This window comes from Verruconis gallopava, assembly GCF_000836295.1.
Source record: "Verruconis gallopava strain CBS 43764 unplaced genomic scaffold supercont1.19, whole genome shotgun sequence".
NCBI classification, from domain to species: domain Eukaryota; kingdom Fungi; phylum Ascomycota; class Dothideomycetes; order Venturiales; family Sympoventuriaceae; genus Verruconis; species Verruconis gallopava.
This window is the reverse complement of record NW_015622155.1, coordinates 296,719-311,596: the sequence shown is the minus strand read 5'-3', so window position 1 is coordinate 311,596 and position 14,878 is coordinate 296,719. Positions and strand designations below refer to the sequence as shown.

Sequence of the window (14,878 nt, the reverse complement as noted above, 5' to 3'; positions counted from 1 at the left end):
AATGTGACCGATGGCGTACGAGATGGCTGGATCTGGCATACTGAAGCAAAATGATTGCTACTTCATCCCGCGCTGTCTAGGCCAACTTACTGACATTAGCAAGCAAACACGTTCCGCCCGCTATAGTTCCTCTTCCTCGTGTAATATAGTGCCCACAGCGCTTTCAAGTTTTCCCGGAAAATCCGGCGGACAGGCCGATCCATTACGTGCCAACTTTGTACGTCTTACGCACTCGCCTGGGAGGAGCCTTGGGCTTTGGGGTTGGTAAAGAAACGCTGCTTGCTTCACGATTTGCATTCCCGCGTCACACCACCACCTCCACCTTATTTCCAAGGGACAATTGCTCATCCAAGGATGGGCTGTATGGCATGAACGACAGCCGATGCCCTTCCAAGCATGATAGGAAACATGAGAACGTAGCGTACACCGTCCATCAATGCTCCCAAGACGTTCAGGACAGAAGGATAAAGTGCGGTCGCTATCTAAGGTACTACGATTGCTTGACGCGGGAGCCTGCAGGGGCAGCAGAAGGCTCGCTGGTCAACAAAAGTCCAAGTGGTCAGTGTAAGACAACGACAGCAGCTTGTCCAGGGGCCTTTCGTTTGTTCGGCAGCACCAAGCTCTTTTTTACAGGTTCGTTTGAGCTGAGCAAGAGTGGTAAGCATATTGAGCAAGACAAGAGCGCACGGTTGCAAAACAGACGACGTGGTAGAGATGCTTCATCGACGCGCAGATCACGTTGTGAGACTCTCTTTGTTACTATAATACGTATGTGGTGCGTGCCTAGTTCAGGCTACGAGGATGATTTGGCGTATTATCTGCATGCACAGAAGCGCGCGGTGTAAGAAACACTACTTAACACAGCGACAAAGCAACAGCGAACGGGAAAACGCATGCAAGTGCAAGCACAAGTACAGGTGCAGATGCAGATGCAGATGCGGTTACACAAGGACGAGAGGAAACAGCGGCTAAGACTCACACTGCAGTCGCCGCCGCGGCGGTGGCCGCCTTGCGTGTCTGGCAGGTGCAAGCGCGTACGCGGGCGGAAAGAGCAGGGAGCTCAATATGAAACGGGTTGTCAGCAAAGACAAGACGGCTTGGCGAGACAGGAGACGACGGGAGACAAGAACAGAACACGATGCATGCGAAGTTTGCACACCAGGGGAGGGGCTCATCGGGTGAGAGTGGCAGGGAGGCACGGAAGGAATGCAGCGACAATCTATTTAGATTGTAGACCAGGTAGGGGAAATTGATGATCAATCATGGTGTTGAGAGATGCACAGGATGACGCTACCGTTCACGCGACTCACGACTTTCGTCGCGTGCCTGTGTTGGACCATGAACCTTGGACGAGCTACGCGATCTGCATACCGGTGACGGTGACGGCGACATGGTGAGGACCAGGTAAATGGCAGCCTTCTTTTTGGGACGGACAAGTACCGAGTTTAGAGCGGCGTCAGTTATACTTACGGTGTTTTGTACAGAGCAAGAGTTCCTGCACCTACGTATGTCTCTACGCCATGTCAGAAGCACGACAGCACGGACGAGGCGCAGTCTAAGCCACCACCGCCGCCACGGCGCAGATGAAGCCACAAGCTTTGTCGGAACGGCGCTGCTCGATAGCACGAAGGAAGGGAAGGATCGAGGGAAGGATGCCTCTGATCTTTCGTGAGCAGCTGGGAGAGGAAACGAAAGCACGGCGAGACACGAGGCAGGTGCTGAGGCTGGCCAAGACGGCAGGAGGGGGGCAAGACCACTGGGCAGAAGTCAGGAAAGGGCAAGAAAGGCACGACGAGGTCAAGCGGGCTGCGCTAATGGACTGGAACGACCAGGGCTGGCCAAAGAGCAGCGGCCGAAGCTCAGTGTAGCAAGCGTGAGACCGGTCGGGCGGCCAATCAGGTGCGCGTGCCTGGCCGGGATGGGCAGGCCGGCTGCCGTTTGCAGCTTGGGTCCTGCGCTCCACCGACAAATATTGACTCCACGTTGCCGGGACGCCCCCTGTCTCAGCGTCGAGAAAAAGGGAAGCCGCCCTGCCCACGCGTGGCACAGACTACGACAAGTCTGCTTGCTGTGCGGCGCCCAGGAGGGAAGACAAACGATATGAGAGCCGCCTTTAAAATGTGACAAAGAGAGGTGTACATGTGTGCGAGCGAACAAGACAGACCGGCCTTCCCTGGAATCTGGGTGGGTCGGCGACGTGAGGAGACGGCCGGACGCTGTGTTGGCGGCGGTGGCAGCTGCTCGTCGTGCACATGTAGCGTGTGTGCTGTGCGCTGCCCTGATTACACGTGTGATAGACGCCCGTCCAGACACACTCTGGCGCGAACAGTCACTCCTGCCTCGAGCATGCGCACAGAACATCAGTGCTCGACTCGTCTGACAAAGCCTTCGCATCAGGTCGACAGATGGTTGCATGCTTTCGTCGTGCTGTGCGCGAGCACAAAAGCAAAAGGCGTAATCACAGGCCGGAGCAGCCGGTGGTCGCATTGAAATCACCGTCAGGAGAGTTGTCTTTTCTCATCTCGGCATTGCACGCACAGTCCGGCGGAGAACGCAAGGCGCGGGCCAATCATGCACGCCCGGTGGATTCGCGTTCCTGGGCTAGCCTGGATGCGCTCTCTCGCACCGCCTGACGCTCGATTTCCTCCACCACTCAACCCTCGCCCTCGCTCCCGTTCCCAACTCTCTGTCCGTCTGCTTGCGTGTCTCGGCCATCCTTGGGTCCTCTGCCAGTTTGACCATCCCGTCCCTGCCTGCATCCACACTCTCGCCCGCTCGCTCACTCACCCTCAACTCCACCCGTCGTTCCTTTTCGTGCTTTCGCCAAACTTCAACCCCCATACCACACACTCACCCACTGCACAACCTCGTGCCAGACCCGTCTGTCCTTCTAGCTCACCATCGATACTCACCCAAGTCTGTCGCTTGCTTGCTTTGTTGCACGAACCGCGGCAGAGACGGTGTGAAACAAGGGAAGCCCAGCTCGTTTCAAATTTCGCACATCTCCAGACTCCCCCCCAATCGCTCCCATCCGAGCCACCAAACTCTCGATACGGCCGTCGTCAACCCAAAATTCAACCTTCACCACCTTGTCCACTTGCCGTCAACCCATCCAGCCCACATACACACGTAAGCGGATCCAGGCTGGTTACTGAGCTGCCGCTGTCATCTACCTTTGCAAAGCACCATCGCCTTTTGTCAACGCTTCACGGGTACTCCTGTCGCTTGGTCCAACCATCCCTCTGCTCCAAGAGGCTCTCACTTTCGAGGGAGGCCACGGGGATCGCACACAACCGCCTGCACCCGTAAACTCCATTGATGTGCTCCACAAGGTGATTCGGCTAGCTGTACGTGTTTTCCTACACATGCAGCTACTTTTGGTCATCGTCCCAATGCTGACGCTTGAAGCAGGCTGCTGTCCGCTCCTTTCCAGGTCTAACAGCCCACCCATACTGACTCGACGTTCATTACAATCAACAAAACACCTTAACTTCGTCATGTTCTCTTCATACGGCAAAGTAGCTCTGGCTGCATCATGGCTGCTAATTCGGATAGCCAGCGCCAACGCTGCTCCAGACCCAAGTCCGAAGGCAGAATGGGACTTTGAACTAGAGCGCCGCCAGCTCATCCCGACTGCAACAACGACGCCAGCTATGAACGCTCTGACACCCGTCGGCTGCTACTCAACCCCAGAACCCATGGTCGACCACGGACCGTACCTATTCCAGTCCAAGGGCAACTGCCAGCCCATTTGCTACGAGCTCGACAAAGCCGTCATGGGTCTCGTCAACGGCACCAACTGCTGGTGTGGTGATTTAATACCTCCCGTGACAACCCAGGTTGACAACAGCAGCTGCAACACTCCCTGCAGTGGCATTGATACTGAGATGTGTGGTGGCGACAACTTCTGGACTGTCTACCTCACAGGCATTACACGGAACAAGATTGCTCATCTAGACCCGGCCTCGCTGACTGGCACAGCTGGGTCCTCAAGTACGGCAACATCCACGTCGGCCAAAGGTCCTGCCACTGTGGTTGTGACAGCATCCGCGCAAGCCCAGAAGAACTCCGGAACGAGCAAGGTCGGCGTCGCCGTCGGCGTTGTTGTTGGCGTCGTTGCCATCATTGGTGTAGTAGCAGGCGTCTTTTTCTTTATGAGATATAAACGAAGACGAGATGCGGAGGAGGAATACAAGCGTCAGGCTGCTGTAAACGCATTTGTCAATGGAGGCAAAGGGCACACAAGCACACCGTCACTAAACGACTCGCGGCTCGATCCTGAACTTCTGCACCGCAGAGAGAGCACGGGCACTATTGCCGACAACCAGGACTACTCAAGAAAGATTTTGAGGGTAAGACAAACCCCATCGCCCCTTCAACCGCCTCCTGCTTCCGGTTTCGGTACTCGGACAGCTGGAGATGCGTTCTTGTACACGGGCTTTGTTTGGCTAACATGACTGTAGGTCAGGAATCCCGACGATTTCTAAGAGGGAGTGGTGTTGGATCTGGCGACGACATATCTTGGGATGGCCATAACTCTCTTTTGATGCCTTTGAGCGTTCATGTTCTCCGATACCAAGCCATATTACACAAATCCTTATCAATTCTGCACTTCTTGGCGTCCCAAGTTACACCGTCAACATTCCTGCCACCAGGGGAGCCTCCCCAATCGTGATCGTGCTCCGCTGGGATTCTACCACGTCCTTCCTCCCGTTTCAACGAAGACTAAACCGAGCTCACGAACCTGTCCGACGTTTCGCTCATTTCAAACCTATAGAAGTCCTTCTTTTCGGTACTGCTCTCAAACACTTGAGACACTCACATATCCTCACACCAGGATACCAAGTTCATGGTCAACTTTCTCTTTTCTTTACACATTCACCACGTTGGATCTGTTTTCACGGTGGGACTCGGAGTTTTTTCTAGGGAGGTTTCTGGGTTTTGAGGTACAAGTAAGGTTAGGTGTTATTGAACTTAACCACATACAATGGGTCGGGCTCACGAACACGGTGTCGAACTGCCTTTTGAAATTTTTGTTGTTCTATTTTGAGAAGGATACGAGAATCTCAAGGGGTCCTGCCTGCTGCCGAACAGCCTACGGCTGACTGGACATCAACTGCCATTCGATAATTAAAAAAAGCTTATTCTGGACGGAGCAAGGAATCTGAGGAAGTCCTAGGTGAAGACAACGTTTAGATATTGCCACGTGCAGGGCGAAATGTGTAACTGTAGAATTGTTATGGAACAGGCTTTGATTTTGATCGAATGGTGGTCGATTTGGCTATGAGATGGGAGCCTGTTTTTTTGTTCATCGCCACATACTAGAGCAGGACGGGTGCAGACGTAAGGCGCTTGAGAAGACGTGTGTACTTTGCATAAGCCAGCATTAGCTACTGCAACTACTGTTCCTATTTGCAATGGGTCGAGAGCTTGGGTTCCCCTATTTTTTCATGAAAGAGGCATCTTTCAATACTGAGGGCGTTCAACAGTGGAGACGTACGCAGACATGCTCTTCCTTTTTTTTTTTTTTAATTCACCTTGCGCGGTAGCTACAAGTTGACGCAGCGTGACTTTCTGACACATGCAGCCGTAGGCGGGTCGTTGAACAATGGCAGGCGACTTGGCCAACGCGTGGAGATGCAGCGGGATCGAAAAAAGCAAGGGGCGTCCCGCCAGGTGAAAAGGAAACCGTGGTCACCCTCTCGTCTAGTTACACACAAAAAAAAGCCTCCCTCGCGTTGCACGCAGGCGGTACGATGGAAAAACACAGCACAGATCTGTTGATGGCTACAGGCGTACCACGTTGGTCGAGACCGTCAGGAAAGGAAGGGAGAGGATCCACGAGGAAGAAAACGGGAATAACAAAAAGAGAGAGAGAAAGGAAAAAATAGACATTGTAGGAAGTTCGGTAGGCCAGCCATGGATCTCCAGACTGTGTTCGGCGTGTGGAGCTGAGACCCGCTGAAAAGGATTTACTGGCGTTGACCCCCTCCCCCCCTTTTTCCCTCTCCCTTGCCCGATGTTCTTCGTATTCTATTTTGCGTTTTTCCATTGTTCTCCGAAAAAAAAAAAAATAAAGCAAAAGAGAGGGAAAGCGAAAAAGGATGTTTCGAGAGATGCGACAGGCCAAGGCAGGAGACGTTCAAAGCACGAGCAACAAAGAACCAGTGCGGCAGAAGAGACAACCGTGTTTTCCGTTTGTCATGGACAGTAGAGAAGAAGAAGAGGGGCCGGCCGAGGGGCTGCGCTGCTTCTGATTCTTGAGCGCGCTCGCCCAGACAAAGTTTTGGGGGCGCAACAGGGCCTTCTGCTCCTTGGAGCGCGAGGTCAGCAAGACTCCAGCTGGCAACTTCACCGGCGTCGCGAGGGCGGACGGAAAAGAGAGTTTGTGACGCTCTGCAGGAGCCAAAAAAAAAAAAGCCAATGCTCAGCTGTTCGCAATGACGTGATGTAAATTTCTTATCTTCGAACGCCCGCCGTGCTCGTAATGCGGGGCATCCTGCTTCTCTCAATTTTTTTTAATTTCCTTTTCTGCTTTCTTTCTTCGTCTCGTGGTTTCGCTGCTCCCATTGCTGCTGCTGTTTCGTCCTTCTTTGCTGCGTCGTGTGTGTCTTCACGATTCATTTGTCGTCTTTTTGTGGGCCTCTTTTGCTGAGCTCTCGGTGTTTAGCGTGAACAAACCCCTGATAGCCCACCTACCTTAAGCGGAAGTGGTGTCTATCTTCAGCCATTAACTCAAAGCGCCTAGTGTATCAAGCCCAATTTGTGTCCCTCAAAATGGGATTGGAGTGGAAATACGGTCTTTGAAAACAGCTCATGCGTGTTGTTGAGAGCGTCTTGTCCGGTGCGCTGGCAGACTGGCCGCACCAAGCCGTACCCGAGCTCACCCGCGTCTGCTCCAACCACGTTTAGGCAAAGCAGTTGATCGCGCAACAGTCAGGATGGAAAGGGCGAGGGATCTTGATGCCCTTAGGGTTGAGATCACGGTTCGTACGGCGGCAAAGAAAAAAAAAACGCAGACATTGCATTCTAACCTGCCGTGCCACCAGAGGCTCGAGGCCCAGATCCGAGCGACCTCGAGCGCTGAGCAAAAGCTCAAACTCACGATCGAGGCGACCGAAGTAGCCATGCGTGCCATGAAGCTTGCTCCGTCAAAATCTGCCGAGCAAGCAGAACTGAGGTCCAAGGCTCAGGGTATGCTCGAGGAAGCCGAGACGCTCAAGAGAGCGAAGAGTGCTCAGGCAGCGCGGCTCACTATGAGACTATCACCACAAGACTCCGCCAAGAAGGCTGCTGTTGAGCCATCTTCCGCCGGCCGGTCTGCCGTAAACGATCTGATGGCTGCGTTTGTCGGGCGGCCCGGCGAGCCGCGGCCGACGAGGGAGCTCACCACCGCAGAGAAGGTTCTGCTCATGCGAGGGTCGAAGCTGAACGGGTTCAAGTTCTCGCCTTGGGGCTCCACGCCTACCTCTCGCGATTTTGACCTGGACCAAGGACAAGAGAGATTTGTGTAAGTTCTCAATCGTGTACGCCCCTGCAAAATAGACTGTGCTCTAAGGAACCCAGGGACGATGCCGATTTGCGACTATCGAGAGAGCAGTTGAAGCACTTCGATGGCTGGAAGCCCGCTTCAGAGGCTATGCCTCCGCCGAATTGGAGCTCAGAAGACGGGTTGCCCCTTCGGTCGACGACGGATGCTGACGCCTTCGTTCCCGTGGACCTGGTGCAAGACGCCACAACGGATTGCTCGGTGGTCGCCAGTTTGTGTGCAGGCGCCGCGCGCGCAAAGAAGGGCCACCAAAGACTTCTGGCTGACGTTATCTTCCCCAACAATCGCGAGGAACGCAAACCTGTCGTATCACCGAATGGAAAATATATCGTCAAGCTCAACTTCAACGGCTGCTATCGACGTGTCGTGATCGACGACAGACTCCCTGTCTCCAAGACGAAACGCGTCTTGCACGTCGTTGACCTCAAAAACCCGTCACTGCTTTGGCCTGCCATGCTGGAGAAGGCGTATCTGAAAGTCCGCGGCGGCTACGACTTTCCTGGGAGCAATTCTGCCACAGACCTGTGGATGCTGTGTGGTTGGATACCTGAGCAGATGATTCTCCAGGATCCTGACACGGACTTGACTCTTGCGTGGAGTCGCATGGTTGATGGCTGGCGGAAAGGAGATGTGCTCATCACCATGGGGACGGGCCAGATATCGGCCAAGGTAGAGAGGGAAGATGGTCTGGCTTCGGAACACGATTACGCAGTCTTGGATCTGTTCGACGACGGCGAGAATCAGCTTGTTTTGTTGAAGAATCCATGGAGAGAAGGGCGGTCCTGGGCCGGCAGTATCACTGGTCTAGAGAATATCCCGTCGCTTTCTCCGCAGTTGCTACCGCCGGGAACGTTCTGGATACCATGGAACTACGTTCAGCAGCATTTCGAGTCCATATACTGCAACTGGAACCCGTGCCATTTCTCCTACAGAGAAGACATACATTTTTCGTGGGACTTGCGCACCGGTCGCAGCGCTGGGGGCAGTTTCGCGAACAATCCGCAATTCGCTGTGAAAACAAGAGGACGGGGAGACGTGTGGTTCTTGCTCTGCAGGCACTTTCAGGATGCCACAAGCACGTCTGCTGGCGAGGACGAAAATGTAAGTGTCAATGCCTCCGGCTCCATGACTGGCCATATCAACATTTACGTGTATGACCGAGGCGGAGAAAAGGTGTATGTAAGCTCGACGCCTCTGGAGCGGGGACAGTATGTTGATGCACCGCAAACTCTTGTTCGACTCAGCTCACGGGCGGCGGAGAGAACATTCACGGTGGTGGTCTCCGAGCAAAATTTGCCCGCCATCAAACAAAACTTTTCGCTCACGGTGTTTGGTGAGATGCCTGTGGAGCTGGCACCTGCCACGAATCGGCGTTATCCATACTCGGCCGCGGTAGCGGCTGGATGGACGTCATCATGTGCAGGAGGGCGTAGCGGTACGGTTTCTTACTTTAGCAACCCTATGTTCAAGCTGCAACTGTCGAAAAGATCGGATATAAGGCTGCTCCTGGAGACATTTGACAATGACGTGAGTGTCAACTTGAAGCTGGTGCATGGTGGAAAGCGTATCCTTGAATTGAACAAACGCGATCTCATCACAGACTCTGGCGACTATCGAAGGGGCAGCGCATTTGCGGAGGCGTTGGATGTTGATGCTGGAACATATACCATTGTTTGCTCTACATTCGATCAGAACCAGCGCGCAGCCTTTACTCTTCGCGTTGACGCCTCTGAGAAACCCGGGCTAGAACAGCTGCCGTTTCAACATGCGGGAAGGATTTCAAAGCGTCTGCCCGGCGCCGTCATGAGGGCTGGTGTAACCAAGATTGGGGCACCCATCTCCCCTTTACGCCTGATGACAATGTCGGCGTCCATTTCCGGCTACACTTCCACGCCCCTACGGCTATCAATAGTTATGCGTCCCGGACCGAACGGGAGAATCCTGTGTGTTAGTGGCAACGGCGAGTTCAGCGATGGACGCACTTCGGCAGTCCGGCTGCCTGACATGAATACATGGCCAAAAACCCAGCGGACAGGAGAGTTTTCAGACATGTGGCTTTTTGTGGAGCGGCTTAGCGGGAACACGGATTTAGAGGAGGAGTACGCCGTCGACATTATATGTGATGGCCGGCCAGATGATTGTGTAAATGTAGGGGAATGGCGCGTCTTCGACTGAAAGATAGTGACGATTTAAAGTCGAACGCACGCCTGGAAGTCTCCGCCGCACGCATCACCCAACACAGGATGAAATTTGGCGGCGTTCATCTCAGCTGAATCGGCCCATAGTCTTTTCACGTCACATCAAATGTTGGTCTGCGATCGTAGTCGCAGGAATGTGGTGTTTAGCATATGAGAGGCAGCGGGCTGAGAGTGTGGCGCGATGATTGGCTGAAACGTGTTGTTTGAGCCGTGACGAGGACCTCACCCGGCTCGCTTTCGCCAGTCTTGATAGCGGAGGGGGCCGGCGACTTCACGGTTTGCTCATGTGCATAATTACTGCTTCGAATACGTCCCCCTCGCCCATTGTCGTGTGCTTCTCGTCTTGATTCTGCTTTCTTCGTTGTTGGGCCTTCGAAAAGTTGTTCCGCGGTCTCGATAAGGCTGGGCTGGTTTAGGTTTCACGCCAAAGAGAGGGCGAACTGCAGTGTCACTGCACACCCCGGCCGGCCGTGACGTTGGCCAACAGCTCCCAATCAACTGGACAGAAGACCGCGAGCCACAAGATACTTCGACTTCAGGATCTCTTCGTTTTCCTTTCCCGGGATCGTCCTCAGGAAACTAGTTTCCACAGCCGCTTGACGGACTCCTTGCTGCTAGACAAGCTCGCCACCTGCCCTTCGGGTATGCCCCGCATACACTGCCACATATATAACATTCCCCGACCAAATTGACGCAACCCAGCTTTTGTTTTGCCATCTGCCGCGGGACGAGTCAGATTCGAAACAGGGTTCGCTCAGATCCAGAGCTGCCTCCGACCTCCAATTCACGACCTGCTGCGTACCGGGCGAGCGAGCGAGCGCGGAGGAAAGACTTGAGTTAGCGCCCCAACGCACCCATTCTCCCATTCTCCACCGACACCACTGCTGCAGACTCCGAACACAGCACATAGCTATGGCGTCGAAGACGCCTGGCGGTGGCAAACCAGCCGCGAGCGATACGCCGGAAAACCATGCGAATGCGCCTGTTGAGAAGGCCCCAGACGAAGGCTCCAAGCTGAAGACCTTCCTGGGCATCTTGCGGAAGTACGTCACAATGGGCTTTATACTTGCGAATTCGGTTGGGGTAGATCATGCTCATGACGGTACAACGATAGGTTCTTGGGCGTTAGCGATCTAGCTGCGGTACGCTTCTCGCTGCCTGCTCAGCTGCTGGAACCGACCCCAAATCTCGGTTTGTGTCTCCGATAGAGTGAGGTGGGACTTGTCAAGGCTAATGAAGGATGCAGAGTACTGGGGCTACCTGGATCGACCAGAGACGTTCATTAGGTATGATCTGCACTGGGGGAGAAGATGATGATGACGAAGAAACTGACGAGACGCAGTATCGGTGACTCAACCGATCCGGTTGGACGGATGCTTGGAACTTTGCGATTCTGGTTCACCAAAGATCTGGTACGCATGGGAATTGAGTTGTGAAGTTTCATGAAGTCTAACATAGCTGCAGAAATACGTCAAAGGCAAGCCCGTGAAGCCGTACAACTCTACGCTGGGGGAGTTCTTCAGGGTAGAGCAGCCCGCATCTCCATGGACATACGTACGACGAACAATGATACTGACGCCTCCTCCCGCAGTGTACATGGGAAATTGATGACACGTTACCCGAGATGAAACACCCAAACTCAGCACCAGCGTCGAGCGCCGCTAGCGTGACATCGAACAAGTCGAGCACCGCCGCGTCGGGGAATAAGATCAAGCTCGCCTACCTTACGGAACAGACGTCGCATCACCCTCCCGTGTCAGCATTCTGGATTGACTGCCCAGACAAGGGCATCTATGCCCGGGGTTACGATCACATTGCCGCGAAGTTCACCGGCACGAACATCAGAGTCACGGCTGGTTCGCATAACCTGGGTATTTTCATCACGCTGCAGAAGTGGGACAACGAGGAGTATCAGCTCACGCATCCGGCAGCATACGTGGGCGGACTGTTGAGAGGTAACCAAATCCACTTTGCTCGAATCACTCAAGACCGCTGACACATGTCCGATGCAGGTTCTCTGAGCATCTCCGTCGCTGACCACTGCTACATCACCTGTCCTAAGACCCGCATAAAAGTCATCCTCGAGTACCTGGGCGATTCGTGGATCGGCAGCGCACAAAACAAGGTGCACGGCGTCATCTTTACCTACGATCCCAACGCCGATACGAAAACCAAGGTGAAGGATGTGCCAGAAGCGGATGTCATAGGTCGCATCGAGGGCTCGTGGACGGACAAGGTCTACTACACGCTGGGCAAGGAGCCGTTCTCAAAGGCTGCGGAGAAGATCCTGTTGATCGATCTGAACCCGCTGAGCCCAGTGCCGAAGACGATCCCACCGATCGAACAGCAGTGCAAGAACGAGAGCAAGCGCTTCTGGGAGGGCGTTACGAGAGCGATTTTGAACAAGCAGTATGGCCTCGCAACGACGTTGAAGCAGGAGCTGGAGGAGAAACAGAGACAGAAGGCTAAGGAGCGGAAGGAGAAAGGCCAGGAGTGGCAGGTACGAATTTTTTTTTTTTTTAATTTTTTGCAGGTTCTTTGACGTTGGGCAGAAGCTGATCACAGCCGATAGCCGCGATTCTTTACTGGTGCTGTTACGCCCGTGGGCAAGCCCGACCTCACGGAGGACGGCAAGGAAGCGCTGAGGAGATTACAAGCTCTGGACTACACGTTGGAAGAGAACAAGGAATACGGCGCCTTTTGATTATGTCTCCTTCATTTCCGGTTTTGCATGAGAGGTATGGCAAGGCATTATACAAGAGACGACGCGTGAACGAAGACCCCGACGTCGTGCGCGCTTTAGATAGGGTATATCTGCTCAGCTTTTTTTTTTTCCTTCTAGAGAAACGCATTTGGATGGGCGTTCTGGCGCCTGCTGTCGCTCCTTTAGGCGCGTTAGAATCTTCAGGGCAGGTACTTTGGGTGGTTGGGACTGCCACGGTCTGTACAGAAGATGGCATAGGTTCTTTGCCCGTCAGCTTTGATGAGATGGTACTCGATTCACTCCTTCCGCTTCTCGTTTCTGGGAATGTTAGATAGCGCCATACACAGATAAACTTGACACAGGCGCCCCCATACCTCCTTTATTTTTATTTTTATTTTTTTTCCCTTCCATCACATGTCTTAGGCCAACTCGCTCTTTTTTTTACCTATAGGCGTGACAGCTGAAACAAAAATTGGGTCTCTGCTGTACGTGACTGCATATGCATGTGAGCACAGAAAGGAGCCTCTGCGTCCTCTGCGTGGTTTCACACGGGCTTTGGAGTATCGCATACTTGGCATCGGCCGTAGTCGCCGACGTTGATGTACACGCCGCCGCGGCAGGTGTCGCTCTGGCAGCGCCAGTGGTTCGGCATGCGCTCAGGTCTGAGCACGTTGGAGCACGCGGCGCATACCATCGCCGACGCTTCGTTCGCAAGCGAGCAGGCGGGGCAAATGGTCGAGCCTTTGTCCGGGTCAGACGCGTTGCCGGTGGCTGTCCCTGGGCCGGAGCCGCGCTGGGCAACTGGCCGTTTGGATGCAGCCGTGGGTTGAGGGTGTGGGTGGTTGGGTGCACCATGCGGGATGTCCTGTCGCTTCGGCGTCGCCGGACGAGGCTGCGAGCTGGCAGCGGTGCAGGGTGCTTCTGGGATCAGGCCGAGCTCGTACAGCTCCTCCAACTCACGCTTGACGTTGTCGTCGTGCTCATCTTCGGCCTCGCACGTGCGCACGAAGGCCTTGCCGTCGCGCTCGACGGCTGATTCGTCGTCCGAGGGAGGCCAGTCGAACTCGTCTTCCGTGTCACTCTCCGTGTCGTCGCTCTTGGTCTCGCTCTCCTTCTTCGCCTGTTCAAGCCGTGCCAGCGCCGCCGCGGCTCGCAGTTCTCGTCCACGGTTGCTGCCGGCAACACGAGGCTTGCCTTTGGCTTTCTTTCCGCTCTCAAGCTTGACCCGCACACTCTCGTCGTCCCCAAGGGTTACGCCCTTGCCGGCTGGTTCCTCGAACTTCTTGTGGATACGCCTCTGCTTACGCTCCGCGTAACTCAGCTGCGGGTTTCCGTTTCTGGGGCCTTCAGAATCACCCGTCCGTTTCCTCTTCCTACCTCTCCGTCTGTAAGTACCGCCGCACATATGCTCCGGCATCTCGCTCTGATCTGGCATCGGCGCGCTCATAAACCTTCCACTCTCCAAGCTCTGGCCTCGTCCCCACAAGCCTTCCCCAGAATAATTCTTCGCCCAGAGTTCCCTCATCTCGTTTGCATACTGATTCCTCACCCTCCAAAAGGCGCGACTATGGTTCATTTCTTTGCAGTGTGCCAACTCGTGCATCATCGTCAGCTGCACGTGCCTGAAAGGCAGCCAGGCGCCGCTCTTGCTGCGCAGAACGAGCTGGATGACTTCGCCGGCATTGAAATTACGGCCTATAAACTCCGTGTTCCAAGGATATTCTTCGAGCGTCATGACGGCGATGCCATTTGCTTTCATGACAGGGTAGCATTGCGCGGCGATGCGCTCCAGAAACTCCTGCGCGGTGGGCGCCGTGCTACCGGGAAGAGGCCGTAGAAAATTGATGAGCTTGTTTGGACGACTGACCCGTTCATTAAGACGCTCAAAGCCTAGCGGCATATCTCTGAGGTGGAGTTTCTGTACTTTCTGAGACGTGGACCAAAGTTGGTGGCGTCTAGGTCTAGCGTGAAGAGACGCTGACTACCGCAGCAGAGAGACACTGGCGAGCTCGAGCTGTCCAATCAAAGCAGTCCCTACTCCAGGCTTCGGCCGGTGCCATCGACCGTACTCGACGTTGACACTCTCAAAGACTGCGACTGTTGACGAAAATGCTGGTGCAAGATTCTTTTAAAAATTCCATTAGGATCAAACGCTTCCCCATAGCCTGCTTTGCTGCCTTCCTGCAGCCGTAGTCTGGTGTAGTTTGTAATCGTGTCTGATGAACGAGTCTGGTAGGTCTGCGTGTAGCTACAGGACGAGTTCTGAAACTACGATCCTCTGCCGAGTAAACGGACGAAGGTACTCCAGGGCAGTCTGAACGACTTGTGCATGCGAATGAAGATGCAAACACACATCATGACTAATCTCCTCTGTAGTCTCCGTACTCGAGGGCGACTCTTCGCGCCGAGATTCGACTTGAAGGAGCG

General features: G+C 54.3%; 4 protein-coding genes across 5 annotated transcripts; 3 read left to right on the top strand and 1 right to left on the bottom strand.

The window, feature by feature from the left end:
• Positions 1–2,657: 2,657 nt before the first annotated feature.
• On the top strand, positions 2,658–5,489 carry PV09_05908 (uncharacterized protein). The gene is made up of 3 exons (XM_016359474.1): positions 2,658–3,347; positions 3,412–4,352; positions 4,464–5,489. Exons 2-3 carry the CDS (start codon positions 3,498–3,500, stop codon positions 4,485–4,487), a joined length of 879 nt encoding a protein of 292 aa, XP_016212723.1. The 5' UTR covers positions 2,658–3,347; positions 3,412–3,497; the 3' UTR covers positions 4,488–5,489.
• A 1,038-nt stretch (positions 5,490–6,527) lies between these two features.
• Positions 6,528–10,041, top strand: PV09_05907 (uncharacterized protein). The gene is made up of 3 exons (XM_016359473.1): positions 6,528–6,986; positions 7,050–7,510; positions 7,567–10,041. Exons 1-3 carry the CDS (start codon positions 6,942–6,944, stop codon positions 9,722–9,724), a joined length of 2,664 nt encoding a protein of 887 aa, XP_016212722.1. The 5' UTR covers positions 6,528–6,941; the 3' UTR covers positions 9,725–10,041.
• On the top strand, positions 10,040–12,861 carry PV09_05906. 2 transcript variants are annotated; one of them, XM_016359472.1, is made up of 9 exons: positions 10,040–10,389; positions 10,450–10,790; positions 10,862–10,938; positions 10,994–11,033; positions 11,090–11,159; positions 11,212–11,271; positions 11,339–11,702; positions 11,760–12,247; positions 12,320–12,861. In XM_016359472.1, exons 2-9 carry the CDS (start codon positions 10,660–10,662, stop codon positions 12,449–12,451), a joined length of 1,362 nt encoding a protein of 453 aa, XP_016212721.1. In that variant the 5' UTR covers positions 10,040–10,389; positions 10,450–10,659; the 3' UTR covers positions 12,452–12,861. The 2 variants fall into 2 exon arrangements, with proteins under 2 accessions (XP_016212721.1, XP_016212720.1); XM_016359471.1 differs by having other exon boundaries at positions 10,040–10,790.
• Positions 12,260–14,812, bottom strand: PV09_05905 (uncharacterized protein). The gene is made up of 2 exons (XM_016359470.1): positions 12,826–14,812; positions 12,260–12,769 (listed from the first exon to the last, which is right to left on the bottom strand). The coding sequence occupies exon 1, from the start codon at positions 14,349–14,351 to the stop codon at positions 12,996–12,998; it is 1,356 nt and encodes a 451-aa protein (XP_016212719.1). The 5' UTR covers positions 14,352–14,812; the 3' UTR covers positions 12,260–12,769; positions 12,826–12,995.
• Between the last annotated feature and the right edge of the window lie 66 nt (positions 14,813–14,878).

Excerpts from the sequence above, each read along its gene's own strand:
- PV09_05908 (XM_016359474.1), top strand. The coding sequence starts at position 3,498 with ATGTTCTCTTCATACGGCAAAGTAGCTCTGGCTGCATCATGGCTGCTA. Across the intron at positions 4,353-4,463 it reads ACTCAAGAAAGATTTTGAGG|GTCAGGAATCCCGACGATTT; the intron begins GTAAGACAAACC and ends ACATGACTGTAG.
- PV09_05907 (XM_016359473.1), top strand. The coding sequence starts at position 6,942 with ATGGAAAGGGCGAGGGATCTTGATGCCCTTAGGGTTGAGATCACG. Across the intron at positions 6,987-7,049 it reads CCCTTAGGGTTGAGATCACG|AGGCTCGAGGCCCAGATCCG; the intron begins GTTCGTACGGCG and ends CCGTGCCACCAG. Across the intron at positions 7,511-7,566 it reads CAAGGACAAGAGAGATTTGT|GGACGATGCCGATTTGCGAC; the intron begins GTAAGTTCTCAA and ends TAAGGAACCCAG.
- PV09_05906 (XM_016359472.1), top strand. The coding sequence starts at position 10,660 with ATGGCGTCGAAGACGCCTGGCGGTGGCAAACCAGCCGCGAGCGATACG. Across the intron at positions 10,939-10,993 it reads GGAACCGACCCCAAATCTCG|AGTACTGGGGCTACCTGGAT; the intron begins GTTTGTGTCTCC and ends TGAAGGATGCAG. Across the intron at positions 12,248-12,319 it reads AGAAAGGCCAGGAGTGGCAG|CCGCGATTCTTTACTGGTGC; the intron begins GTACGAATTTTT and ends CACAGCCGATAG.
- PV09_05905 (XM_016359470.1), bottom strand. The coding sequence starts at position 14,351 with ATGCCGCTAGGCTTTGAGCGTCTTAATGAACGGGTCAGTCGTCCAAAC.